General features: G+C 52.9%; 2 protein-coding genes and 1 long non-coding RNA gene across 3 annotated transcripts; 2 read left to right on the plus strand and 1 right to left on the minus strand.

Moving 5' to 3' along the window:
• The first annotated feature begins 320 nt into the window (after nt 1-320).
• On the plus strand, nt 321-15,867 carry PRADC1 (protease associated domain containing 1). The gene is made up of 5 exons (XM_040419399.1): nt 321-457; nt 13,233-13,333; nt 13,584-13,693; nt 15,141-15,308; nt 15,595-15,867. Exons 1-5 carry the CDS (start codon nt 400-402, stop codon nt 15,713-15,715), a joined length of 558 nt encoding a protein of 185 aa, XP_040275333.1. The 5' UTR covers nt 321-399; the 3' UTR covers nt 15,716-15,867.
• Nucleotides 943-4,236, plus strand: LOC120990533. The gene is made up of 3 exons (XR_005776434.1): nt 943-1,117; nt 2,644-3,487; nt 3,553-4,236. It is a non-coding gene; the product is annotated as an uncharacterized LOC120990533 (long non-coding RNA).
• A 241-nt stretch (nt 15,868-16,108) lies between the features above and the next one.
• GLOD5 (glyoxalase domain containing 5) lies at nt 16,109-19,521 on the minus strand. Its single transcript, XM_040419400.1, has 4 exons — nt 19,381-19,521; nt 19,151-19,300; nt 18,272-18,427; nt 16,109-16,564 (listed from the first exon to the last, which is right to left on the minus strand). Exons 1-4 carry the CDS (start codon nt 19,417-19,419, stop codon nt 16,427-16,429), a joined length of 483 nt encoding a protein of 160 aa, XP_040275334.1. The 5' UTR covers nt 19,420-19,521; the 3' UTR covers nt 16,109-16,426.
• Nucleotides 19,522-26,317: the final 6,796 nt, after the last annotated feature.

A 26,317-nucleotide genomic window follows, 5' to 3' on the forward strand; every position in this document is an offset into this window, starting at 1 on the left:
AGACGGAACAAATGATTGGTCAAGCACTATCCCTCTTAGTTCCTATTGGTCTACTATACCGGATCTGTCAGTTTCCATGGAAATAAGAGGCCTGCGTTTCATGCCTCGTTTTCACCGAGGAACGTCTGATTGGAGGTTGCAATTGGTTGTCTAAATTCTGATTGGTGATTCATATCAGAAGGCGGGACTTAAGCCGCGAGCTGCCGCTCATTCATATGCATGCGCTTCTATTAGGGTGACTACGTGCAGGGACATTTATTGACGTTACAGCGAGCCAATAGGTTTCACGTGTCTACCCACCAATAGACGTTCGTGTGGGCGGGGCTCGGTACAGCTGGACTGTGGAAGCGGCGAGGAGGCTCCGTATGGTCAACAGCGGAGGGACCCGCGGGGGGCAGAATGTGGAGCTGCTGCCTGCTGACCCTGCTGCTGCTCGCACAACCCCTGCTGGCCGGGGGTAGGTATTACATGAGAGGAGATCTCAAACACAACTTGGAGGTGGCGTCTGCAGGAGTAGGTATAACAGCAGTACAGCTCTGGGGGTGCAGTGTGGAGGTGCTGGTGCTCCCTCTGCTGGTCTGCAGTAGGTATAACAGCAGTACAGCTCTGGGGGTGCAGTGTGGAGGTGCTGGTGCTCCCTCTGCTGGTCTGCAGTAGGTATAACAGCAGTACAGCTCTGGGGGTACAGTGTGGAGGTGCTGGTGCTCCCTCTGCTGGTCAGGAGTAGGTATAACAGCAGTACAGCTCTGTGGGTGCAGTGTGGAGGTGCTGGTGCTCCCTCTGCTGGTCAGGAATAGGTATAGCAGCAGTACAGCTCTGGGGGTGCAGTGTGGAGGTGCTGGTGTGGAGTAGGTATAACAGCAGTACAGCTATGGAGGTGCTGGTGCTCCCTCTGCTGGTGTGGAGTAGGTATAACAGCAGTACAGTGTGGAGGTGCTGGTGATCCCTCTGGTGGTCAGGAGTAGGTATAACAGCAGTACAGCTCTGGGGGTGCAGTGTTGAGGTGCTGGTGCTCCCTCTGCTGGTCTGCAGTAGGTATAACAGCAGTACAGCTCTGGGGGTGCAGTGTGGAGGTGCTGGTGCTCCCTCTGCTGGTCTGCAGTAGGTATAACAGCAGGTACAGCTCTGGGGGTGCTGGTGCTCCCTCTGCTGGTGTGGAGTAGGTATAACAGCAGTATAGCTCTGGGGGTACAGTGGGGAGGTGCTGGTGCTCCCTCTGCTGGTCTGCAGTAGGTATAACAGCAGTACAGCTCTGGGGGTACAGTGTGGAGGTGCTGGTTCTCCCTCTGCCGGTCAGGAGTAGGTATAGCAGCAGTATAGCTCTGGGGGTACAGTGGGGAGGTGCTGGTGCTCCCTCTGCTGGTCTGCAGTAGGTATAACAGCAGTACAGCTCTGGGGGTACAGTGTGGAGGTGCTGGTGCTCCCTCTGCTGGTGTGGAGTAGGTATAACAGCAGTACAGCTCTGGGGGTGCAGTGTGGAGGTGCTGGTGCTCCCCCTGCTGGTCTGCAGTAGGTATAACAGCAGTACAGCTCTGGGGGTACAGTGTGGAGGTGCTGGTGCTCCCTCTGCTGGTGTGGAGTAGGTATAACAGCAGGTACAGCTCTGGGGGTGCAGTGTGGAGGTGCTGGTGGTCCCCCTGCTGGTCTGCAGTAGGTATAACAGCAGTACAGCTCTGGGGGTACAGTGTGGAGGTGCTGGTGCTCCCTCTGCTGGTGTGGAGTAGGTATAACAGCAGTACAGCTCTGGGGGTGCAGTGTGGAGGTGCTGGTGCTCCCCCTGCTGGTCTGCAGTAGGTATAACAGCAGTACAGCTCTGGGGGTGCAGTGTGGAGGTGCTGGTGCTCCCCCTGCTGGTCTGCAGTAGGTATAACAGCAGTACAGCTCTGGGGGTACAGTGTGGAGGTGCTGGTTCTCCCTCTGCCGGTCAGGAGTAGGTATAACAGCAGTACAGCTCTGGGGGTGCAGTGTGGAGGTGCTGGTGCTCCCCCTGCTGGTCTGCAGTAGGTATAACAGCAGTACAGCTCTGGGGGTGCAGTGTGGAGGTGCTGGTGCTCCCTCTGCTGGTCTGCAGTAGGTATAGCAGCAGTACATCTCTGGGGGTGCAGTGTGGAGGTGCTGGTGCTCCCCCTGCTGGTCTGCAGTAGGTATAACAGCAGTACAGCTCTGGGGGTGCAGTGTGGAGGTGCTGGTGCTCCCCCTGCTGGTGTGGAGTAGGTATAACAGCAGGTACAGCTCTGAGGGTACAGTGTGGAGGTGCTGGTGCTCCCTCTGCTGGTCTGCAGTAGGTATAACAGCAGGTACATCTCTGGGGGTACAGTGTGGAGGTGCTGGTGCTCCCTCTGCTGGTCTGCAGTAGGTATAGCAGCAGTACAGTTCTGGGGGTGCAGTGTGGAGGTGCTGGTGCTCCCTCTGCTGGTCTGCAGTAGGTATAGCAGCAGTACAGCTCTGGGGGTGCAGTGTGGAGGTGCTGGTGCTCCCTCTGCTGGTCTGCAGTAGGTATAACAGCAGTACAGCTCTGGGGGTGCAGTGTGGAGGTGCTGGTGCTCCCTCTGCTGGTCTGCAGTAGGTATAACAGCAGGTACAGCTCTGGGGGTGCAGTGTGGAGGTGCTCCCTCTGCTGGTCAGGAGTAGGTATAGCAGCAGTACAGCTCTGGGGGTGCAGTGTGGAGGTGCTGGTGCTCCCTCTGCTGGTCAGGAGTAGGTATAACAGCAGGTACAGCTCTGGGGGTGCAGTGTGGAGGTGCCGGTGCTCCCCCTGCTGGTCTGCAGTAGGTATAACAGCAGGTACAGCTCTGAGGGTACAGTGTGGAGGTGCTGGTGCTCCCCCTGCTGGTGTGGAGTAGGTATAACAGCAGGTACAGCTCTGAGGGTACAGTGTGGAGGTGCTGGTGCTCCCTCTGCTGGTCTGCAGTAGGTATAACAGCAGTACAGCTCTGGGGGTGCAGTGTGGGGTGCTGGTGCTCCCTCTGCTGGTCAGGAGTAGGTATAACAGCAGGTAGAGCTCTGGGGGTGCAGTGTGGAGGTGCTGGTGCTCCCCCTGCTGGTCTGCAGTAGGTATAACAGCAGTACAGCTCTGGGGGTACAGTGTGGAGGTGCTGGTGCTCCCCCTGCTGGTCTGCAGTAGGTATAACAGCAGTACAGCTCTGGGGGTGCAGTGTGGAGGTGCTGGTGCTCCCCCTGCTGGTGTGGAGTAGGTATAACAGCAGGTACAGCTCTGAGGGTACAGTGTGGAGGTGCTGGTGCTCCCTCTGCTGGTCTGCAGTAGGTATAACAGCAGTACAGCTCTGGGGGTGCAGTGTGGAGGTGCTGGTGCTCCCTCTGCTGGTCTGCAGTAGGTATAGCAGCAGTACAGCTCTGGGGGTGCAGTGTGGAGGTGCTGGTGCTCCCTCTGCTGGTCTGCAGTAGGTATAGCAGCAGTACAGCTCTGGGGGTGCAGTGTGGAGGTGCTGGTGCTCCCTCTGCTGGTCTGCAGTAGGTATAACAGCAGGTACAGCTCTGGGGGTGCAGTGTGGAGGTGCTCCCTCTGCTGGTCAGGAGTAGGTATAGCAGCAGTACAGCTCTGGGGGTGCAGTGTGGAGGTGCTGGTGCTCCCTCTGCTGGTCAGGAGTAGGTATAACAGCAGGTACAGCTCTGGGGGTGCAGTGTGGAGGTGCCGGTGCTCCCCCTGCTGGTCTGCAGTAGGTATAACAGCAGGTACAGCTCTGAGGATACAGTGTGGAGGTGCTGGTGCTCCCCCTGCTGGTGTGGAGTAGGTATAACAGCAGGTACAGCTCTGAGGGTACAGTGTGGAGGTGCTGGTGCTCCCTCTGCTGGTCTGCAGTAGGTATAACAGCAGTACAGCTCTGGGGGTGCAGTGTGGAGGTGCTGGTGCTCCCCCTGCTGGTCAGGAGTAGGTATAACAGCAGTACATCTCTGGGGGTGCAGTGTGGAGGTGCTGGTGCTCCCTCTGCTGGTCACGCTAGGTATTTCAGGAGTCTTGATGTCTGAATGGAAACAGTCACAGATAATAATCTTTTTCTATAGCGCCACCATATTCCGCAGCGCTTTACAATTTAGAGAGTTCTTGTACAAAACAAGACGTCACAGAGTTACCGGTTAATATACAACTGAAACACTAGGAGTGAGGACCCTGCTCACAAGAGCTTACAATCTATGAGGAAGTGGGGGGGGGGGGACGACGACACAAAAGGTAGTTGATTGTGAAATGACGTGTTCCAGCCATCTTTGGACTGAACGGGCCGATCTGTGTGCTAATGCTTTGGGTGTGGGGGTTACTGTCAGAAGGTTGATTTCAGGTCTGATGAGTTAGGAGGGAGGGCGAGGGGGTTACTCGGGGAAGAGTCAGTTTAGGAAGTATGATAACCCTGCCTGAAAAGATGTATTTTTAAGGCACATTTGAAGGTAGGGAAGTGGGGAATTGACCTGATATTCCGGGGCAGAGGATTCCAGAGAGTAGGTGCAGCTCGAGAAAAGTCTTGAAGACGAAAGACGAACGAATCGTGGAGGATTTTTATCTTGGATCACTAACGGATCGGAGAGCAGGAGTTGGGTGGTAGATGGAGATGAGGGAGGAGATGTATGGAGGTGCAGCACTGTGGAGAGCAGGAGTAGGGTGCTAGATGGAGATGTATGGAGGTGCAGCACTGTGGAGAGCAGGAGTAGGGTGCTAGATGGAGATGTATGGAGGTGCAGCACTGTGGAGAGCACGAGTAGGGTGGTAGGTGGAGATGTATGGAGGTGCAGCACTGTGGAGAGCAGGAGTAGGGTGCTAGATGGAGATGGATGGAGGTGCAGCACTGTGGAGAGCAGGAGTAGGGTGCTAGATGGAGATGTATGGAGGTGCAGCACTGTGGAGAGCAGGAGTAGGGTGCTAGATGGAGATGTATGGAGGTGCAGCACTGTGAAGAGCACGAGTAGGGTGGTAGATGGAGATGTATGGAGGTGCAGCACTGTGGAGAGCAGGAGTAGGGTGGTAGATGGAGATGTATGGAGGTGCAGCACTGTGGAGAGCAGGAGTAGGGTGGTAGGTGGAGATGTATGGAGGTGCAGCACTGTGGAGAGCAGCAGTTGGGTGGTAGATGGAGATGTATGGAGGTGCAGCATTGTGGAGAGCACGAGTAGGGTGGTAGGTGGAGATGTATGGAGGTGCAGGAGTAGGGTGGTAGATGGAGATGTATGGAGGTGCAGCACTGTGGAGAGCAGGAGTAGGGTGGTAGGTGGAGATGTATGGAGGTGCAGCACTGTGGAGAGCACGAGTAGGGTGGTAGGTGGAGATGTATGGAGGTGCAGCACTGTGGAGAGCAGGAGTAGGGTGGTAGGTGGAGATGTATGGAGGTGCAGCACTGTGGAGAGCACGAGTAGGGTGGTAGGTGGAGATGTATGGAGGTGCAGCACTGTGGAGAGCAGGAGTAGGGTGCTAGATGGAGATGGATGGAGGTGCAGCACTGTGGAGAGCAGGAGTAGGGTGGTAGGTGGAGATGTATGGAGGTACAGCATTGTGGAGAGCAGGAGTAGGGTGGTAGATGGAGATGTATGGAGGTGCAGCACTGTGGAGAGCAGGAGTAGGGTGGTAGGTGGAGATGTATGGAGGTGCAGCATTGTGGAGAGCAGGAGTAGGGTGGTAGGTGGAGATGTATGGAGGTGCAGGAGTAGGGTGGTAGGTGGAGATGTATGGAGGTGCAGCACTGTGGAGAGCAGGAGTAGGGTGGTAGGTGGAGATGTATGGAGGTGCAGCACTGTGGAGAGCAGGAGTAGGGTGGTAGGTGGAGATGTTTGGAGGTGCAGCACTGTGGAGAGCAGGAGTAGGGTGGTAGATGGAGATGTATGGAGGTGCAGCACTGTGGAGAGCAGGAGTAGGGTGGTAGATGGAGATGTATGGAGGTGCAGCACTGTGGAGAGCAGGAGTAGGGTGGTAGATGGAGATGTATGGAGGTGCAGCACTGTGGAGAGCAGGAGTAGGGTGGTAGATGGAGATGTATGGAGGTGCAGCACTGTGGAGAGCAGGAGTAGGGTGGTAGATGGAGATGTATGGAGGTGCAGCACTGTGGAGAGCAGGAGTAGGGTGGTAGGTGGAGATGTATGGAGGTGCAGCACTGTGGAGAGCAGGAGTAGGGTGGTAGATGGAGATGTATGGAGGTGCAGCACTGTGGAGAGCAGGAGTAGGGTGGTAGATGGAGATGTATGGAGGTGCAGCACTGTGGAGAGCAGGAGTAGGGTGGTAGATGGAGATGTATGGAGGTGCAGCACTGTGGAGAGCAGGAGTAGGGTGGTAGATGGAGATGTATGGAGGTGCAGCACTGTGGAGAGCAGGAGTAGGGTGGTAGATGGAGATGTATGGAGGTGCAGCACTGTGGAGAGCAGGAGTAGGGTGGTAGATGGAGATGTATGGAGGTGCAGCACTGTGGAGAGCAGGAGTAGGGTGCTAGATGGAGATGTATGGAGGTGCAGCACTGTGGAGTAGGGTGGTAGATGGAGATGTATGGAGGTGCAGCACTGTGGAGAGCAGGAGTAGGGTGGTAGGTGGAGATGTATGGAGGTGCAGCACTGTGGAGAGCAGGAGTAGGGTGGTAGATGGAGATGTATGGAGGTGCAGCACTGTGGAGAGCAGGAGTAGGGTGGTAGATGGAGATGTATGGAGGTGCAGCACTGTGGAGAGCAGGAGTAGGGTGGTAGGTGGAGATGTATGGAGGTGCAGCACTGTGGAGAGCAGGAGTAGGGTGGTAGATGGAGATGTATGGAGGTGCAGCACTGTGGAGAGCAGGAGTAGGGTGGTAGGTGGAGATGTATGGAGGTGCAGGAGTAGGGTGGTAGGTGGAGATGTATGGAGGTGCAGCACTGTGGAGAGCAGGAGTAGGGTGGTAGGTGGAGATGTATGGAGGTGCAGCACTGTGGAGAGCACGAGTAGGGTGGTAGGTGGAGATGTATGGAGGTGCAGCACTGTGGAGAGCAGGAGTAGGGTGCTAGATGGAGATGGATGGAGGTGCAGCACTGTGGAGAGCAGGAGTAGGGTGGTAGGTGGAGATGTATGGAGGTACAGCATTGTGGAGAGCAGGAGTAGGGTGGTAGATGGAGATGTATGGAGGTGCAGCACTGTGGAGAGCAGGAGTAGGGTGGTAGGTGGAGATGTATGGAGGTGCAGCATTGTGGAGAGCAGGAGTAGGGTGGTAGGTGGAGATGTATGGAGGTGCAGGAGTAGGGTGGTAGGTGGAGATGTATGGAGGTGCAGGAGTAGGGTGGTAGGTGGAGATGTATGGAGGTGCAGCACTGTGGAGAGCAGGAGTAGGGTGGTAGGTGGAGATGTATGGAGGTGCAGCACTGTGGAGAGCAGGAGTAGGGTGGTAGGTGGAGATGTATGGAGGTGCAGCACTGTGGAGAGCAGGAGTAGGGTGGTAGGTGGAGATGTATGGAGGTGCAGCACTGTGGAGAGCAGGAGTAGGGTGGTAGATGGAGATGTATGGAGGTGCAGCACTGTGGAGAGCAGGAGTAGGGTGGTAGGTGGAGATGTATGGAGGTGCAGCACTGTGGAGAGCAGGAGTAGGGTGGTAGATGGAGATGTATGGAGGTGCAGCACTGTGGAGAGCAGGAGTAGGGTGGTAGGTGGAGATGTATGGAGGTGCAGGAGTAGGGTGGTAGGTGGAGATGTATGGAGGTGCAGCACTGTGGAGAGCACGAGTAGGGTGGTAGGTGGAGATGTATGGAGGTGCAGCACTGTGGAGAGCACGAGTAGGGTGGTAGGTGGAGATGTATGGAGGTGCAGCACTGTGGAGAGCAGGAGTAGGGTGCTAGATGGAGATGGATGGAGGTGCAGCACTGTGGAGAGCAGGAGTAGGGTGGTAGGTGGAGATGGATGGAGGTGCAGCACTGTGGAGAGCAGGAGTAGGGTGGTAGGTGGAGATGTATGGAGGTACAGCATTGTGGAGAGCAGGAGTAGGGTGGTAGATGGAGATGTATGGAGGTGCAGCACTGTGGAGAGCAGGAGTAGGGTGGTAGGTGGAGATGTATGGAGGTGCAGCATTGTGGAGAGCAGGAGTAGGGTGGTAGGTGGAGATGTATGGAGGTGCAGGAGTAGGGTGGTAGGTGGAGATGTATGGAGGTGCAGCACTGTGGAGAGCAGGAGTAGGGTGGTAGGTGGAGATGTATGGAGGTGCAGCACTGTGGAGAGCAGGAGTAGGGTGGTAGGTGGAGATGTATGGAGGTGCAGCACTGTGGAGAGCAGGAGTAGGGTGGTAGGTGGAGATGTATGGAGGTGCAGCACTGTGGAGAGCAGGAGTAGGGTGGTAGATGGAGATGTATGGAGGTGCAGCACTGTGGAGAGCAGGAGTAGGGTGGTAGGTGGAGATGTATGGAGGTGCAGCACTGTGGAGAGCAGGAGTAGGGTGGTAGATGGAGATGTATGGAGGTGCAGCACTGTGGAGAGCAGGAGTAGGGTGGTAGGTGGAGATGTATGGAGGTGCAGCACTGTGGAGAGCAGGAGTAGGGTGGTAGGTGGAGATGTATGGAGGTGCAGCACTGTGGAGAGCAGGAGTAGGGTGGTAGATGGAGATGTATGGAGGTGCAGCATTGTGGAGAGCAGGAGTAGGGTGGTAGATGGAGATGTATGGAGGTGCAGCACTGTGGAGAGCAGGAGTAGGGTGGTAGGTGGAGATGTATGGAGGTGCAGCACTGTGGAGAGCAGGAGTAGGGTGGTAGGTGGAGATGTATGGAGGTGCAGCACTGTGGAGAGCAGGAGTAGGGTGGTAGATGGAGATGTATGGAGGTGCAGCATTGTGGAGAGCAGGAGTAGGGTGGTAGGTGGAGATGTATGGAGGTGCAGCACTGTGGAGAGCAGGAGTAGGGTGGTAGGTGGAGATGTATGGAGGTGCAGCATTGTGGAGAGCAGGAGTAGGGTGGTAGGTGGAGATGTATGGAGGTGCAGCATTGTGGAGAGCAGGAGTAGGGTGGTAGGTGGAGATGTATGGAGGTGCAGCATTGTGGAGAGCAGGAGTAGGGTGCTAGATGGAGATGGATGGAGGTGCAGCACTGTGGAGAGCACGAGTAGGGTGCTAGATGGAGATGGATGGAGGTGCAGCACTGTGGAGAGCACGAGTAGGGTGGTAGGTGGAGATGTATGGAGGTGCAGCACTGTGGAGAGCAGGAGTAGGGTGGTAGGTGGAGATGTATGGAGGTGCAGCATTGTGGAGAGCATTGTGGGTGATTTGTATTCTGTGCTGGACGGGCAACCAGTGAAGTGACTGGCACAGGCTAGTAGCATCATGTAGCGGGTGGACAGACAGAAGAGCCTGACTACAGCATTTAGGTCAGACTGAAGGGGGGAGAGACTAGTGAGAGGAAGACCAGTATTACAGATGTCAGGACGAGAACAAATTACAGCAACAACAAGAGTTTTGCCGTTTCCACCGTAAGAAACGGGCGGATTCTGGCGATATTCTTGAGGTGCAGACGACAAGAGCGTGCAAGGTACTTTCACACTAGCGTTTTTCTTTTCCGGCGCTGAGTTCCGTCCTAGGGGTTCATATCCGGAAAAGAACTGATCAGTTTTATTGCCATACATTCTGAAAGGAGAGCGATCCGTTCAGGATGCATCAGGATGTCTTCAGTTCAGTCTTTTTGACTGATCAGGCTTTTCAGAAAACCGAAGCATGTTGTATTTTTACCTCCGGCCAAAAATCCGGAACACTTTGACTGAACGCCGGATCCGGCCTTTTTTCCCATTGACTTGCATTAATGCCGGCGCCGTGTGTTCCGTCACACCGGATCCGGATTTTGCATGTTAAACCCGAAAAATGTGAAAAAAAAGTTAAAGTCCATAAATGGCGGATCTGTTTTTTCCAATGCATTTTTTCATTGTGATCAAAATCCTGATCAGGATTAAAATGTAATCCGTTTTCACACGTTTTTCCGGATCCGGCGGGCAGTTCCGGTGACTGATTCAAACAACGCTAGTGTGAAAGTAGCCTAAGTGATTGAATATGGGGAACAAAGGCAAGATCATAGTCAAGTGTGGCCCCAAGACAGCGGGCATGTGCACAGGAGTTCTGATAGTGCCCCAGACCGAAATTGAAATATCACGTTTAGGTGAGTTAGTAGATGGGGGGGGGGGGGGGGGGGGGGACAAGGAGGTTCAGTTTTTGAGAGGTTCAGTTTTAGATACGGAGAGGACATGATGTTAGAGACAGATGCCAGACAATTACTGGTGTTATGGAATAAAGCAGGGGTGATGTCAGGGGACGAAGTGTATAGTTGGGTGTCGTCAGCATAGAGATGGTATCAAAAGCCAAATCTACTGATAGTCTGTCCGATGGGGGCTGTATAGAGGGAGAAGAGTAGATGACCTAGTACTGAGCCCTGAGGAACGCTGACATCAAGAGGAAGAGGAGAAGAAGAAGAGCCAGCGAATAATACACTAAAGGAGAAGCCAGAGAGATAAGAGTTAAGGCCAATTGAGTGGAGCATGGTGAGGAGGAGTTTATGGTCTATGACAAGCATGTCAAACTCAAAGGCTAACATGGGCCAAAAAAACAAAATTTAAGTTTATGTGGGCCGCATCAAAAAAAAAAAAACGGGAACAGGAAGCCGCAGGTGTCGTTATGACGTAATGACGCTCGCAAAAATATTGTGGTTACTAGGAAACCAGGTAAACCGCAAGACCAAGCCGACGTGGCAACTAGGTAATAAATCAACAAATATCAAAAAGTGAAAATGTATTCACAATAAAACCACCAAGGAGGAATGATTATTATATATATATATACACAAATATTAAACTTCACTATAAGACGCACCTAGGTTTTTGAGGAGGAAAATAAGAAAAAAATATTTTTAACCAAAAGTTGTGCTTTTGGTGGGCTTTGAATTAATGGTGGTCTGTGCATGACACTGTTATGGGGGATCTGTGGATGACGGACACTGTTATGGGGGATCTGTGGATGACGCACTGTTATGGGGGATCTGTGGATGGCACTGTTATGGGGGATCTGTGGATGACGCACTGTCATGTGGGGGATCTGTGGATGGCACTGTTATGGGGGATCTGTGGATGGCACTGTTATGGGGGATCTGTGGATGGCACTGTTATGGGGGATCTGTGGATGGCACTGTTATGGGGGATCTGTGGATGGCACTGTTATGGGGGATCTGTGGATGGCACTGTTATGGGGGATCTGTGGATGGCGCTGTTATGGGGGATCTGTGGATGGCGCTGTTATGGGGGATCTGTGGATGGCACTGTTATGGGGATCTGTGGATGGCACTGTTATGGGGTGGGATATCTGTGGATGGTACTGCTATGGGGTGGGGGATCTGTGGATGGCATTGTTATGAGGTGGGAGATCTGTGGATGGTACTGCTATGGGGTGGGAGATCTGTGGATGGTACTGCTATGAGGTGGGGGGATCTGTGGATGGAACTGTTATGGGGGGGATCTGTGGATGACACTGCTATATGTCATCCACAGATCCCCCTCATAACAGTGTCCCCCAATACACCGGCCCTCTGCTCACCGAAGTATTTATAAACGTGAATCCTTATCCTGTTGTTAAGTTGAACTAACGCTGCCCTCTCCCATGTTCCCATGTCCCCCCTGTATCCCCATAGCACTTACTTAAGCTTCCATAGCAGGCAGAGCGGACGGCACCAGTAACGTCACTCACTGACGTCGCGCGTCTGCTCCGCCTGCTTCATTCATAAAGTGGGCGGAGCAGGCGCTCTACGTCAGTGAGTGACGTTACTGGTGCCGTCCGCTCTGCCTGCTATGGAAGCTTAAGTGCTGTGGGGATACAGGGGAACATGGGAACATGGGAGAGCGCAGCGTTAGTTCAACTTAACAACAGGATAAGGATTCACGTTTATAAATACTTCGGTGAGCGGCGGGGCCCGGTGTAAGAGTACAGTGACTGCTCCGGGCCCCGCCCCTAGTTACGGGCTCCAGCCCCTCCTCTCTCCCGGCTCATACATAGCAGTCTGCGATGCTGCATCTTTGCTGGGCCGCATGTTTGACACCCATGGTCTATGGTATCGAACTCTGCAGAGAGATCCAGCAGAATCGGTAGAGAATAGTCACCATTTCTTTTTGCTGACAGGAGATCATTAGACACTTTAGTACGGGCAGTTTCTGCAGAGTGAAGAGGACGGAAGGCAGATTGTAAGGGGTCAAGAAGAGAGTTCTCAGAGAGATAGCTTATTACCTGAGAGCAGCCAAGACGTTCCAGGAGTTTAGAGATGAAGGGGAGGTTGGAAGCAGGTCGGATGAAGTAGTGATTTAGTAGTGGGGATTATAACAGAATGTTTGAAAGACAGAAAGATATCAGAAGAGATAAAAGGGTTAAATATTGTAGGGGGGGGGTGTCGAGAAAGAGAGAAGTCTGGAGACTTCTTCTGTTATAGGGTCAAAAGAGGAGAGAGAACATGTGGAAGTGTGGGAGGGAGGAGGACTGAAATTGGTTGGGGACTGGGGGATTATTTCCGGATACTGCCAGTCCTATCTCTGATGTAAGTGGCCATCCGCGCGGAGGTCAGTGACCGGTTCTGGAACTTTAGGTCTTAGAAGGGAATGAAAAGTGTCAGTGGTTTTGGGTTATTTGAGAGTGAGGAGATGAGGACAAGCACTTCTGTTTGGCAAAGTTGAGAGCCGAATTCTTTATACTTCTATAATGGAGGAAATCAGTTGACCGCGCACGCCGGCTCTGTACTATACAGGCCAGGAATAAGTCACCATGGCGCATGCGTGGCGGCGTGCGCGATCAGGACATTGCCCGGCCGGGAGAAGGATCCAGGAAGTGATCGTCGCGCTCAACAAAGGTAAGTATGAAAAGTGAAGATGGGAATACCTCTATAGGCATTCTGCACATCTGGAGCATCGCCGGAGAGAACGCGTTTCAGGCGTGTGCCACGGTCGATATGCTCTTCGTTGGCAGGGTCGGCCTGATATTGGAGGTCAGTGAGGAGGCCAAGTGGCAAAGTGATCTAGGAATCGGTGGGGGGAGCCTGGGGGACCATAGACAACTGGTAGGTGGAAGAGTCTGATGGTGTGGGTCTCAGGGGGATAGACCTGAAACGTGCACTGTGGAGAGAGTAGTATGAACTACACCTCCCAGCGTCCTCTGTGATCAGACCTGGGATGGGTGGAGCATCACATCAAACTCCTCCCCCATTTTCTGGTGTAGTGCCCCCTGGATGTAGCGTGTGATTTCCTGGAGTGCTCGGGGTTAATGGCCGCCCTCTTCTCTCACCCTCAGGCCTCCGGATCCAGGATTACTTGTATTTCCAGGTGCTGAGCCCGGGCGACATCCGCTACATCTTCACTGCCACCCCAGCGAAAGACTTTGGTGGAGCGTTTGTGAGTATTCTGGCGCCCTCCGGCGACTTTGTCTGTAGAAGGTTTGTGCAGTTTGATTGGAGCGCAGATGGCGTCATGTGACATGAGGTCACATGGTACAAGATTTGTCTTAAAGGGCCACTGACCTTATAACACCATTGCGCCTGATATCGGTCACACGTAAGGCTGTCACCTGGCCCCGCCCCGTAAGATTGGCGCCACTTTACATAACCGCTTGGCCCTGACTCCTCTGTGTCTGTTTCTCCTGTAGAGCCAGAGATACGACCAGATCCACCTGGTCCCGGCTGATCCCCCCGAGGCCTGTGGAGAGCTCAACAATGGCGCCTTCATCCAGGGCCAGATCGCACTGGTGGAGCGCGGGTAAGTGGACCATGCCGTAAAGGGGCCCCCAGTCAGTGGTGTGTCTAAGGTGTTTTGCACCTGAGATGGGTCCTATCTTTGGCAAACCCCCATACTTCAAAACATTTTCCCCCTTCACGCTGGCGATGCCCCCTCTGTGCCCCCCTTTACGGTGGCGATGCCCTCTCTGTGCCCCCCTTCACGCTGGCGATGCCCTCTCTGTGCCCCCCATTGTCACTGTTTTTTATTTATTTTATTAATTACTCCCCTTGTCCCGTTCCTGATGATCACCTCCAGTGCTCCCCCCTGCGGGCACAGATGGCACTGTGTGGGAGGAGCACAGGCGATTCCCAGCCTGCAGGCTCCTCCCACACAGGTCGGCGGCGCCATCTGTGCCCGCAGGGGGGAGCGCTGGAGGTGATCATCAGGAACGGGACAAGGAGTGAGGGAGCTGAGCGGTCAGTAAGTGAAAGGACAGCCGGCTCCCCCCCCGGCAGTGACCGCTTCCATCTTTATTTATTGCTTCTGGCACCCGGGTGGACCGCCAGAACCTTGGCACACCCCTGCACCCAGTATGGGTGGTACGCCCCTCTGTACTAGCACTTGGTACGTCCTGAGCTGCTGTGATTGAGCAGCGCCACCTCCAGGTGACATAAAGCAGCAGCAGCACACTTATCTGACACTATTCTCGTCTCCATGGAAACAGAAGGATCTGACACAATGTATCAGCTGATTCTATAATTACATCCTGCTGTTTAACCCTGGAGGTGCCGCTGTGAGAAGTGCATTCAGGACAATTCCCTAATTTATGTATTTTACTAAATTGTCCTCTCAGGGGCAGGAGCGACGCAGGTGACGGAGGAGCCGCTCCCTCCGGTCATAGGTCACATGACATGTCGGGCAACCGCCTAGGACTGCGTGCAGAGAGTCGCTCGCGGTCACTGCGGTATAAATGCGTCTTCCTCACACGGAGCATTGATTACTAGTTAAAAGGCCGGTACTGTCAAAGTTTAATGAAAGTTCTACAACTTTCTCACACAGCTGGGGGTTTGTTGCAGTGTATCCGTTCAGGTTAAGTGTAGTCCAGGTAGGTTATTTTGCAGGCAGAAGATTGTCTAGACCGGACGCAATTGCAACAAACCATCAGCGGTATTAGATCAGGATGGGGTTTCAGTCTCTGGTTATGATCTATAAATGATTCCATTCAATGACAGAAAGCAGAGATTTTTTTTTAAATGGTTAGAAATTAGAAATACTAAGTTTCAGAATTTATCCTTGTACGATAATACAGAAGACTGGACGCCGGCCCTTTAAGTAAGATTCAGCTGTGTGAATGAGGCCCTCCCTGCGCTGAGGGCGGAGCTGGTATCCCGCATGTCTATCGGACAGTTCCATTATGTGACGGTTACAGGGGGAGCTTCCGCTCGCTGGCGCCTCTGATTCCCGCGGTCTTGTCTCCTCCTGACAGGGGCTGCTCCTTTCTGTCCAAGACGCGGGTGATCCAGGAACACGGCGGACGAGCGGTAATCATCGCTGACAACGCCTCCGACAACGACAGCGTCTACGTGGAGATGATCCAGGATAACAGCGGACGGACGGCGGAAATCCCAGCGCTCTTCCTGCTGGGGAGAGATGGGTGAGCTGGGCGGGGCCTAGGATGTAAATCTGTCGGAGTATGGCGGCCATGTTTGTTCTCACCCAGCTTTCCCGGGCGCTGATATGTCAGCTTTCTGGGTCACATGATCTCGGCGGTGAATTCACAGATTGTTTTGCCCTGAGAGATCATTATCTTCTACTCCAGTCACCTCCAGAGCTGCATTTACGATCCTATTTGCACGCCCTCAGTGTCTGGAGCCAGAAGGGTTGTGACTGCAGCTTTGGTTGTGACTGGAGTATAATTCCCGTCTGCCCCTCCCCTGCAGGTACATGATCCAGCGCTCCCTGGAGCAGCACGGCCTCCCCTGGGCGGTCATCTCCATCCCGGTCAACGTCAGCAGCATCCCCACGTTCGAGCTCCGGCAGCCGCCCTGGACGTTCTGGTAGCGACGGCAGCGCCACCCGGTGTCTCCAGCAGAAGGCGCCGCCGAGTCCATTTCTGCACAGGAAGGTTTTTTCGCTTTTGTGAAGCTGATTTTTGTATTTCTCGTCTTCCTCCCGGACTCCGTGTCGTACAAGATAAAGATGATTTCACAGACCGCGTCTGATCTCCTGATTTATAGTAAGAAGGCGCCAGAAATAACTGCCCCCCCCCGGGAGATTAGCTGAGGGACGCTGCCTGCTGATGGTTTCCAGTGAGAACCAGCAGAATTGTGAGCGCAGCTCTGGATGCAATTTCTTATAGATTAGTTCTGTGTATGAACTGAGGCCTGGGGATCAGCGGCGCCATTACTTAGGGGCTGCGGCTCGGTGATGCGACGCTCTGCAGACATAGCACACACATATCACCAGCAGTAATTTATTAAAAATAGAGAAAACAGGAAGATTCCAGCTTCGTATCATCAATGCTGCAAACTGCAGGAGAGGTGTGGCCCCCGGGGGCCCGTCACTATACATGTCTCCCGGCAAGTGTGCCGATCTCAGTCTCACAGCTGAGGGTTTGTTACATTGTATCTGTTCTAGACAGTCCAGCTCCAAATCCGGTTGGATACGTTGTGCCTGCACTGATACATTGTAACAAACTATCAGGACAGGAGGACCTGATGCGTGGATCACCTGGATACGACTGTAACAAAGCCTCTGCTGCGGCTCATCTCCTCAGGGTTGCTCGACGTCGGTCGCGTAGTTGGAGACTTCTATTAGGTTGTGATCAGGATCCCGGAAATACACGGAGTGGATGTCGCCCACCGCTCCGGTCCGAGGCACCGGGCCTTCCTCTACCTGGACGTTGCAGGCCTGCAAGAAACGTACATCTGTCAGCGCAGCGGGAGCGATGCTCTGCAGCAACAACCGGGAACAAGTACAAAACTCATCCGACAGGAAGGGCGGGGGGGGGGGATTTAGGGCTCATGCACCTGAACATATTTGTTGTCCGTGTCTGTTCCATTTTTTTTTTCTTTGCGCCCGTATGCAGAACCATGCAAAGAAAAAAAAACGGAAACGACTGCGTGTGCGTTCCGAATCTGTATGTCTGCAGACCGGTTCCACAAAAAAATAGAACATGTCCTATTCTTGTCCCTTTTGCGGACAAGGATAGACATTGTTACAATGGATCCGCAAAATAACGGACGTCACGCGGATCCATGAGCCCTTGTCAGAAGGGGATGGCAGTTTTGCCGTAGTTTGTGCCAATTTTATCAAATGTCGTCCCGATAAGCGGCGCAGAGCGTTCAGGATCACGTCTCCGGAAATCCCGTGAGAAAGCAATAAATCCTTGCTCATGCACACAGCTGTAAAACGGATGACATCCGCGTGACGTCCATGTTACATCCGTTGTACCAATGCCTGACAAAATATAGGACATGTTCTGTTTTTTTTTTTTTGCGGAACGGACATGCGGACACGTGATGCAAACAGATTCATTTCCATTTTGGCAGCACCATTGAAATGAATGGTTCCACATACGGGCTGCAGAAAAAACGGACACGGAAAGAAAATATGTTCGTGTGCATGAGCCCCAATTACCATGTGTCTGGTAACGCCCGAACCCTTCAGGGCCTCACCCACTCCGCTCAGAATGCGCCAGCTTCCAGGGCCTTTCATCCTGGGCCGGTGCTGGGTCCCGGCTCCTTTGGTCGCCCTCTGCCACAGTCCCGACGGGGTGGACACATCATGGCTGCAGCGGCGCACGTGACTTTGATGTATGGGTGAGGCCCTGAGGGTCTCGATGATCTGTGGGACGGGCTGTGCCTTGGAAGAAGCAGGACCGACACCTCGCACTTGGCGCCATCCTCTGTGTAGTGGACAGAGCTGGTAACTGCAGGGCTGCTCCCACTGAAGCCAATGCCTGGAGATGTAGCTGTGGCGCCGCTGCGGGGCGTCGGACCCTCGATGATCAGATATAGGATTGGCCCATCTCTCATCGATTTTAACGGGTCAGTCCTGTAACAAACCCTCAGAAGTGTGAACAGGATGGCGGCCTAGCAAGTACTAAGAGAAGGTCACCATAGGGTTAATGAGCCCAGGCCTCATGCACACGACCGTATGTATTTTGCGGTACTGAACAGCCGGCCCCTAATAGAACAGTCCTGTCCTTGTCCGTAATGCGGTCAATAATGGGACAGGTTCTATTTTTTTGCAGAATGGAAATACGGAAACGGAATGCACATGGAGTAACTTCCGTTTTTTTTGCGAACCCATTAATGGTTCCGTATACGGTCCGCAAAAAAAAAAAAAACGGAACGGACATGGAAAGAAAATCCGCTCGTGTGCATGAGGCCGGATTCTACACTGGAACTGTGGTCTCAGCCACGATGGGGGTTGTAGTTTTACTTGGAGGCGACTGTGATCGAGAACAATAGAAAACATCACCCATCATCCTCAGCAGCCGTCATGAGTCCTAGCAGATGATGGGAGTGATCCTGGAGAGGCCATGGACAACTGCTCCAGCGTTCCCAGTCTGCTGAGGGTTGGGATAATTAACTCTTTCAGCAAGTGACAGACCTGCAGATGTTGCAGCACGGTGCGGAGCGGGGTCTCGGTGATCAGACACAGGTCGGCGGAGCCCGGTTTGGGGTGTCTTGCCTTCGGCTCAAATTCTTTCCCAGCTTCATGGAGGTTAATCTTATGTATCCCGAATGTCAGCGCCTTCCTGTCCCCCTGAGAGAGCAAAACGTCAGTAAGACTGCTGCCTGTCAGTAAGACCCTTGGACATAGCCTCCTCTGCCTGTCAGTAAGACCCTCGGACATAGCCTCCTCTGCCTGTCAGTAAGCCCCTCGGACATAGCCTCCTCTGCCTGTCAGTAAGACCCTCGGACATAGCCTCCTCTGCCTGTCAGTAAGACCCTCGGACATAGCCTCCTCTGCCTGTCAGTAAGACCCTCGGACATAGCCTCCTCTGCCTGTCAGTAAGACCCTCGGACATAGCCTCCTCTGTCAGTAAGACCCTCGGACATAGCCTCCTCTGCCTGTCAGTAAGACCCTCGGACATAGCCTCCTCTACCTGTCAGTAAGACCCTTGGACATAGCCTCCTCTGCCTGTCAGTAAGACCCTCGGACATAGCCTCCTCTGCCTGTCAGTAAGACCCTCGGACATAGCCTCCTCTGTCAGTAAGACCCTCGGACATAGCCTCCTCTGCCTGTCAGTAAGACCCTCGGACATAGCCTCCTCTACCTGTCAGTAAGACCCTCGGACACAGCCTCCTCTGTCAGTAACCCTTTCCTTGCCAGTAAGATCTCTGTGCCAGTAGCAGATTCCGGTCTATTGCAGTTTGCACACTTCCCATCTGTGGCCCCTACAGTGGAGGTGAGAGGCCCCTCGGTTGCGGTACTTCTGACTGCACAGAGGAGGGCAGGAAAGCTGGGTGATGCCCTCGGTCCTACCTTGAAGGTGACCAGCTCCATGCCCAGGACCCGGGTGTAGAAGCCGACCGTCCGCTCGATGCTCCGCACCGTCAGCACCAGGTGGTCCAGGTGTTTTATACGGAACGGGGCCGGAGAGTCCGCGAACAGCCGGAGAGTCCGAGGGGCGACCTGAAACGGCAGCAATGGAGATCAGCACACGGCTCTCCTGAAATCCTCGGTGCTGCTGCTTCCACCGGGGCTGGTATTACCTGGGCTCTGGGCACGAGCAGGCGGCACAGGGGCAGCATGGTGTCCGGAGCGGGGCGGGGAAGGGATTGGCAGGCACCGAGGGGATTCCTGCAGTATTCTAGACTTATTACTTCCTGGAGGAGGAGAAATCACCCCCATCCTCCGCCTGAGAGGAGGAGACATGGAAGAGAGAGGACAGGGGCTGGTGAGAGCGTCTCCTTATATACAGCGCTCCATCCAGAGAGCGTCTCCTTATATACAGCACTCTATCCAGAGAGCGTCTCCTTATATACAGCGCTCTATCCAGAGAGCGTCTCCTTATATACAGCGCTCTATCCAGAGAGCGTCTCCTTATATACAGCGCTCCATCCAGAGAGCGCCTCCTTATATACAGCGCTCTATCCAGAGAGCGTCTCCTTATATACAGCGCTCCATCCAGAGAGCGTCTCCTTATATACAGCGCTCCATCCAGAGAGCGTCTCCTTATATACAGCGCTCCATCCAGAGAGCGTCTCCTTATATACAGCGCTCTATCCAGATAGCGTCTCCTTATATACAGCGCTCCATCCAGAGAGCGTCTCCTTATATACAGCGCTCCATCCAGAGAGCGTCTCCTTATATACAGCGCTCTATCCAGAGAGCGTCTCCTTATATACAGCGCTCCATCCAGAGAGCGTCTCCTTATATACAGCGCTCCATCCAGAGAGCGCCTCCTTATATACAGCGCTCCATCCAGAGAGCGTCTCCTTATATACAGCGCTCTATCCAGATAGCGTCTCCTTATATACAGCGCTCCATCCAGAGAGCGTCTCCTTATATACAGCGCTCTATCCAGAGAGCGTCTCCTTATATACAGCGCTCCATCCAGAGAGCGTCTCCTTATATACAGCGCTCCATCCAGAGAGCGTCTCCTTATATACAGCACTCTATCCAGAGAGCGTCTCCTTATATACAGCGCTCTATCCAGAGAGCGTCTCCTTATATACAGCGCTCTATCCAGAGAGCGTCTCCTTATATACAGCGCTCCATCCAGAGAGCGTCTCCTTATATACAGCGCTCCATCCAGAGAGCGCCTCCTTATATACAGCGCTCCATCCAGAGAGCGTCTCCTTATATACAGCGCTCTATCCAGATAGCGTCTCCTTATATACAGCGCTCCATCCAGAGAGCGTCTCCTTATATACAGCGCTCCATCCAGAGAGCGTCTCCTTATATACAGCGCTCCATCCAGAGAGCGTCTCCTTATATACAGCGCTCTATCCAGATAGCGTCTCCTTATATACAGCGCTCCATCCAGAGAGCGTCTCCTTATATACAGCGCTCCATCCAGAGAGCGTCTTCTTATATACAGCGCTCCATCCAGAGAGCGTCTCCTTATATACAGCACTCTATCCAGAGAGCGTCTCCTTATATACAGCGCTCCATCCAGAGAGCGTCTCCTTATATACAGCGCTCCATCCAGAGAGCGTCTCCTTATATACAGCGCTCTATCCAGAGAGCGTCTCCTTATATACAGCGCTCCATCCAGAGAGCGTCTCCTTATATACAGAGCTCCATCCAGAGAGCGTCTCCTTATATACAGCGCTCCATCCAGAGAGCTTCTCCTTATATACAGCGCTCTATCCAGAGAGCGTCTCCTTATATACAGCGCTCCATCCAGAGAGCGTCTCCTTATATACAGCGCTCTATCCAGAGAGCGTCTCCTTATATACAGCGCTCTATCCAGAGAGCGTCTCCTTATATACAGCGCTCCATCCAGAGAGCGTCTCCTTATATACAGCGCTCCATCCAGAGAGCGTCTCCTTATATACAGCGCTCCATCCAGAGAGCGTCTCCTTATATACAGCGCTCCATCCAGAGAGCGTCTCCTTATATACAGCGCTCTATCCAGAGAGCGTCTCCTTATATACAGAGCTCCATCCAGAGAGCGTCTCCTTATATACAGCGCTCCATCCAGAGAGCGTCTCCTTATATACAGCGCTCCATCCAGAGAGCGTCTCCTTATATACAGAGCTCCATCCAGAGAGCGTCTCCTTATATACAGCGCTCTATCCAGAGAGCGTCTCCTTATATACAGCGCTCTATCCAGAGAGCGTCTCCTTATATACAGCGCTCCATCCAGAGAGCGTCTCCTTATATACAGCGCTCCATCCAGAGAGCGTCTCCTTATATACAGCGCTCTATCCAGAGAGCGTCTCCTTATATACAGCGCTCCATCCAGAGAGCGTCTCCTTATATACAGCGCTCCATCCAGAGAGCGTCTCCTTATATACAGCGCTCCATCCAGAGAGCGTCTCCTTATATACAGCGCTCCATCCAGAGAGCGTCTCCTTATATACAGCGCTCCATCCAGAGAGCGTCTCCTTATATACAGCGCTCCATCCAGAGAGCGTCTCCTTATATACAGCGCTCCATCCAGAGAGCGTCTCCTTATATACAGCGCTCCATCCAGAGAGCGTCTCCTTATATACAGCGCTCCATCCAGAGAGCGTCTCCTTATATACAGCGCTCCATCCAGAGAGCGTCTCCTTATATACAGCGCTCTATCCAGAGAGCGTCTCCTTATATACAGCGCTCCATCCAGAGAGCGTCTCCTTATATACAGCGCTCCATCCAGAGAGCGTCTCCTTATATACAGCGCTCCATCCAGAGAGCGTCTCCTTATATACAGCGCTCCATCCAGAGAGCGTCTCCTTATATACAGCGCTCTATCCAGAGAGCGTCTCCTTATATACAGCGCTCCATCCAGAGAGCGTCTCCTTATATACAGAGCTCCATCCAGAGAGCGTCTCCTTATATACAGCGCTCCATCCAGAGAGCGTCTCCTTATATACAGCGCTCTATCCAGAGAGCGTCTCCTTATATACAGCGCTCCATCCAGAGAGCGTCTCCTTATATACAGCACTCCATCCAGAGAGCGTCTCCTTATATACAACGCTCCATCCAAAGAGCGTCTCCTTATATACAGCGCTCCATCCAGAGAGAGTCTCCTTATATACAGCGCTCTATCCAGAGAGCGTCTCCTTATATACAGCGCTCCATCAAGAGAGCGTCTCCTTATATACAGCGCTCCATCCAGAGAGCGTCTCCTTATATACAGCGCTCCATCCAGAGAGCACCTCCTTATATACAGCGCTCCATCCAGAGAGCGTCTCCTTATATACAGCGCTCTATCCAGAGAGCGTCTTCTTATATACAGCGCTCCATCCAGAGAGCGTCTCCTTATATACAGCGCTCCATCCAGAGAGCGCCTCCTTATATACAGCGCTCCATCCAGAGAGCGTCTTCTTATATACAGCGCTCCATCCAGAGAGCGTCTCCTTATATACAGCGCTCCATCCAGAGAGCGTCTCCTTATATACAGCGCTCCATCCAGAGAGCGTCTCCTTATATACAGCGCTCTATCCAGAGAGCATCTCCTTATATACAGCGCTCCATGCAGAGAGCGTCTGCTTATATACAGCGCTCCATCCAGAGAGCGTCTCCTTATATACAGCGCTCCATCCAGAGAGCGTCTCCTTATATACAGCGCTCTATCCAGAGAGCGTCTCCTTATATACAGCGCTCCATCCAGAGAGCGTCTCCTTATATACAGCGCTCCATCCAGAGAGCGTCTCCTTATATACAGCGCTCTATCCAGAGAGCGTCTCCTTATATACAGCGCTCCGGCCAGAGAGCGTCTCCTTATATACAGCGCTCTATCCAGAGAGCGTCTCCTTATATACAGCGCTCCATCCAGAGAGCGTCTCCTTATATACAGCGCTCCATCCAGAGAGCGTCTCCTTATATACAGCGCTCTATCCAGAGAGCGTCTCCTTATATACAGCGCTCTATCCAGAGAGCGTCTCCTTATATACAGCGCTCCATCCAGAGAGCGTCTCCTTATATACAGCGCTCCATCCAGAGAGCGTCTCCTTATATACAGCGCTCCATCCAGAGAGCGCCTCCTTATATACAGCGCTCCATCCAGAGAGCGTCTTCTTATATACAGCGCTCCATCCAGAGAGCGTCTCCTTATATACAGCGCTCCATCCAGAGAGCGTCTCCTTATATACAGCGCTCCATCCAGAGAGCGTCTCCTTATATACAGCGCTCTATCCAGAGAGCATCTCCTTATATACAGCGCTCCATGCAGAGAGCGTCTGCTTATATACAGCGCTCCATCCAGAGAGCGTCTCCTTATATACAGCGCTCCATCCAGAGAGCGTCTCCTTATATACAGCGCTCTATCCAGAGAGCGTCTCCTTATATACAGCGCTCCATCCAGAGAGCGTCTCCTTATATACAGCGCTCCATCCAGAGAGCGTCTCCTTATATACAGCGCTCTATCCAGAGAGCGTCTCCTTATATACAGCGCTCCGGCCAGAGAGCGTCTCCTTATATACAGCGCTCTATCCAGAGAGCGTCTCCTTATATACAGCGCTCCATCCAGAGAGCGTCTCCTTATATACAGCGCTCCATCCAGAGAGCGTCTCCTTATATACAGCGCTCCATCCAGAGAGCGTCTCCTTATATACAGCGCTCCATCCACAGAGCGTCTCCTTATATACAGCGCTCCGGCCAGAGAGCGTCTCCTTATATACAGCACTCTATCCAGAGAGCGTCTCCTTATATACAGCGCTCCATCCAGAGAGCGTCTCCTTATATACAGCGCTCCATCCAGAGAGCGTCTCCTTATATACAGCACTCTATCCAGAGAGCGTCTCCTTATATACAGCGCCTCCTTATATACAGCGCTCCATCCAGAGAGAGTCTCCTTATATACAGCGCTCCGGCCAGAGAGCGTCTCCTTATATACAGCGCTCCGGCCAGAGAGCGTCTCCTTATATACAGCGCTCCGGCCAGAGAGCGTCTCCTTATATACAGCGCTCTATCCAGAGAGCGTCTCCTTATATACAGCACTCTATCCAGAGAGCGTCTCCTTATATACAGCGCTCTATCCAGAGAGCGTCTCCTTATATACAGCGCTCCATCCAGAGAGCGCCTCCTTATATACAGCGCTCCATCCAGAGAGCGCCTCCTTATATACAGCGCTCTATCCAGAGAGCGTCTCCTTATATACAGCGCTCCGGCCAGAGAGCGTCTCCTTATATACAGCGCTCTATCCAGAGAGCGTCTCCTTATATACAGCGCTCTATCCAGAGAGCGTCTCCTTATATACAGCGCTCCATCCAGAGAGCGTCTCCTTATATACAGGGCATTTATGGGGGCACACCAGCAGCTGTGGTAACTGGAGAGCTCCTCCTTTCTCTATTGCAGTGTTTTGTCGGTTCTTTTGCCTTCTTCTCAGTGATTCTGCAGATTGATGACTAAGGCCTCGTTCACACTGCAGATAACAGCAGGGATCGGTGATGCTGTAATTTCAGATCATTAGACCTGCAGTCAGACCACTTACAGATGTATAATGCTGCCGCTGTGTGGCTTCACATGGGAATTGCAGACTCTGCCCATACTGTAGCTCAGGGAGCGCGGCCAGTTCTCCAAGGAGCCCACCACCCGCTGCTGCACAAGGTTACAAGGAACCATTCCTGGAACTCGGCTAGCTTCTAATAAGTGACCTGATGCTGGGCAGAAGCCGACCTGCAAGTGAAGTGTGACTTGTATGTAGAAGTATCTAAAGGTCAGTGGCTGAGATTGTAGAAGGTATTTTACCTGCCAGAAGAGAACGACCCCAAGAATTCCAGCACTGGGAAAGTAAGACCCCGCTCAAGAAATCGGGGTGTTCACCAGAGCTCCACCACTTCTCCTACAGACACAAGGTGATACTGAGCTCTAAAATTCTCAGTATAACGTTAATATATATCTGTACGATAGATTAATTCTGATGCATTACATTTCTTCTGCCCGCAGCCACCACTAGAGGGAGCTCGCTGCATACAGGTTATACAGCCACCACCAGAGGGAGCTCGCTGCATACAGGTTATACAGCCACCACTAGAGGGAGCTCGCTACATACAGATTATACAGCCACCACTATAGGGAGCTTACTACATACAGATTATACAGCCACCACTAGAGGGAGCTCACTACATTACAGGTTATACAGCCACCACCAGAGGGAGCTCACTACATACAGATTATACAGCCACCACCAGAGGGAGCTCACTGCATACAGATTATACAGCCACCACTAGACGGAGCTCACTACATACAGATTATACAGCCACCACTAGAGGGAGCTCATTACATACAGATTATACAGCCACCACTAGAGGGAGCTCGCTGCATACAGGTTATACAGCCACCACTAGAGGGAGCTCACTACATACAGGTTATACAGCCACCACTAGAGAGAGCTCACTGCATACAGATTATACAGCCACCACTAGAGGGAGCTCGCTGCATACAGATTATACAGCCACCACCAGAGGGAGCTCACTACATACAGGTTATACAGCCACCACTAGAGGGAGCTCACTACATATAGATTATACAGCCACCACTAGAGGGAGCTCACTACATACAGATTATACAGCCACCACTAGAGGGAGCTCACTACATACAGATTACACAGCCACCACTAGAGGGAGCTCACTACATACAGATTATACAGCCACCACTAGAGGGAGCTCACTACATACAGATTATACAGCCACCACTAGAGGGAGCTCACTACATACAGATTATACAGCCACCACTAGAGGGAGCTCACTACATACAGGTTATACAGCCACCACTAGAGGGAGCTCACTACATACAGATTATACAACCACCACTAGAGGGAGCTCACTACATACAGGTTATACAGCCACCACTAGGGGGAGCTCACTACATACAGATTATACAGCCATCACTGGGGGGGGGGGGGGGGGGGGGCTCACTACATACAGATTATACAGCCACCACTAGAGGGAGCTCACTACATACAGATCAGACAGCCACCACTAGAGGGAGCTAACTACATACAGATTATACAGCCACCACTAGAGGGAGCTCACTACATACAGGTTATACAGC

The sequence above is a fragment of the Bufo bufo genome, chromosome 2 (genome assembly GCF_905171765.1).
Source record: "Bufo bufo chromosome 2, aBufBuf1.1, whole genome shotgun sequence".
Classification (NCBI taxonomy): Eukaryota; Metazoa; Chordata; class Amphibia; order Anura; family Bufonidae; genus Bufo; species Bufo bufo.

Excerpts from the sequence above, each read along its gene's own strand:
- PRADC1 (XM_040419399.1), top strand. The coding sequence starts at position 400 with ATGTGGAGCTGCTGCCTGCTGACCCTGCTGCTGCTCGCACAACCCCTG. Across the intron at positions 458-13,232 it reads ACAACCCCTGCTGGCCGGGG|GCCTCCGGATCCAGGATTAC; the intron begins GTAGGTATTACA and ends TCTCACCCTCAG. Across the intron at positions 13,694-15,140 it reads ATCGCACTGGTGGAGCGCGG|GGGCTGCTCCTTTCTGTCCA; the intron begins GTAAGTGGACCA and ends TCCTCCTGACAG.
- GLOD5 (XM_040419400.1), bottom strand. The coding sequence starts at position 19,419 with ATGCTGCCCCTGTGCCGCCTGCTCGTGCCCAGAGCCCAG. Across the intron at positions 18,428-19,150 it reads TGGAGCTGGTCACCTTCAAG|GGGGACAGGAAGGCGCTGAC; the intron begins GTAGGACCGAGG and ends TTGCTCTCTCAG. Across the intron at positions 16,565-18,271 it reads CCGTGCTGCAACATCTGCAG|GCCTGCAACGTCCAGGTAGA; the intron begins GTCTGTCACTTG and ends CGTTTCTTGCAG.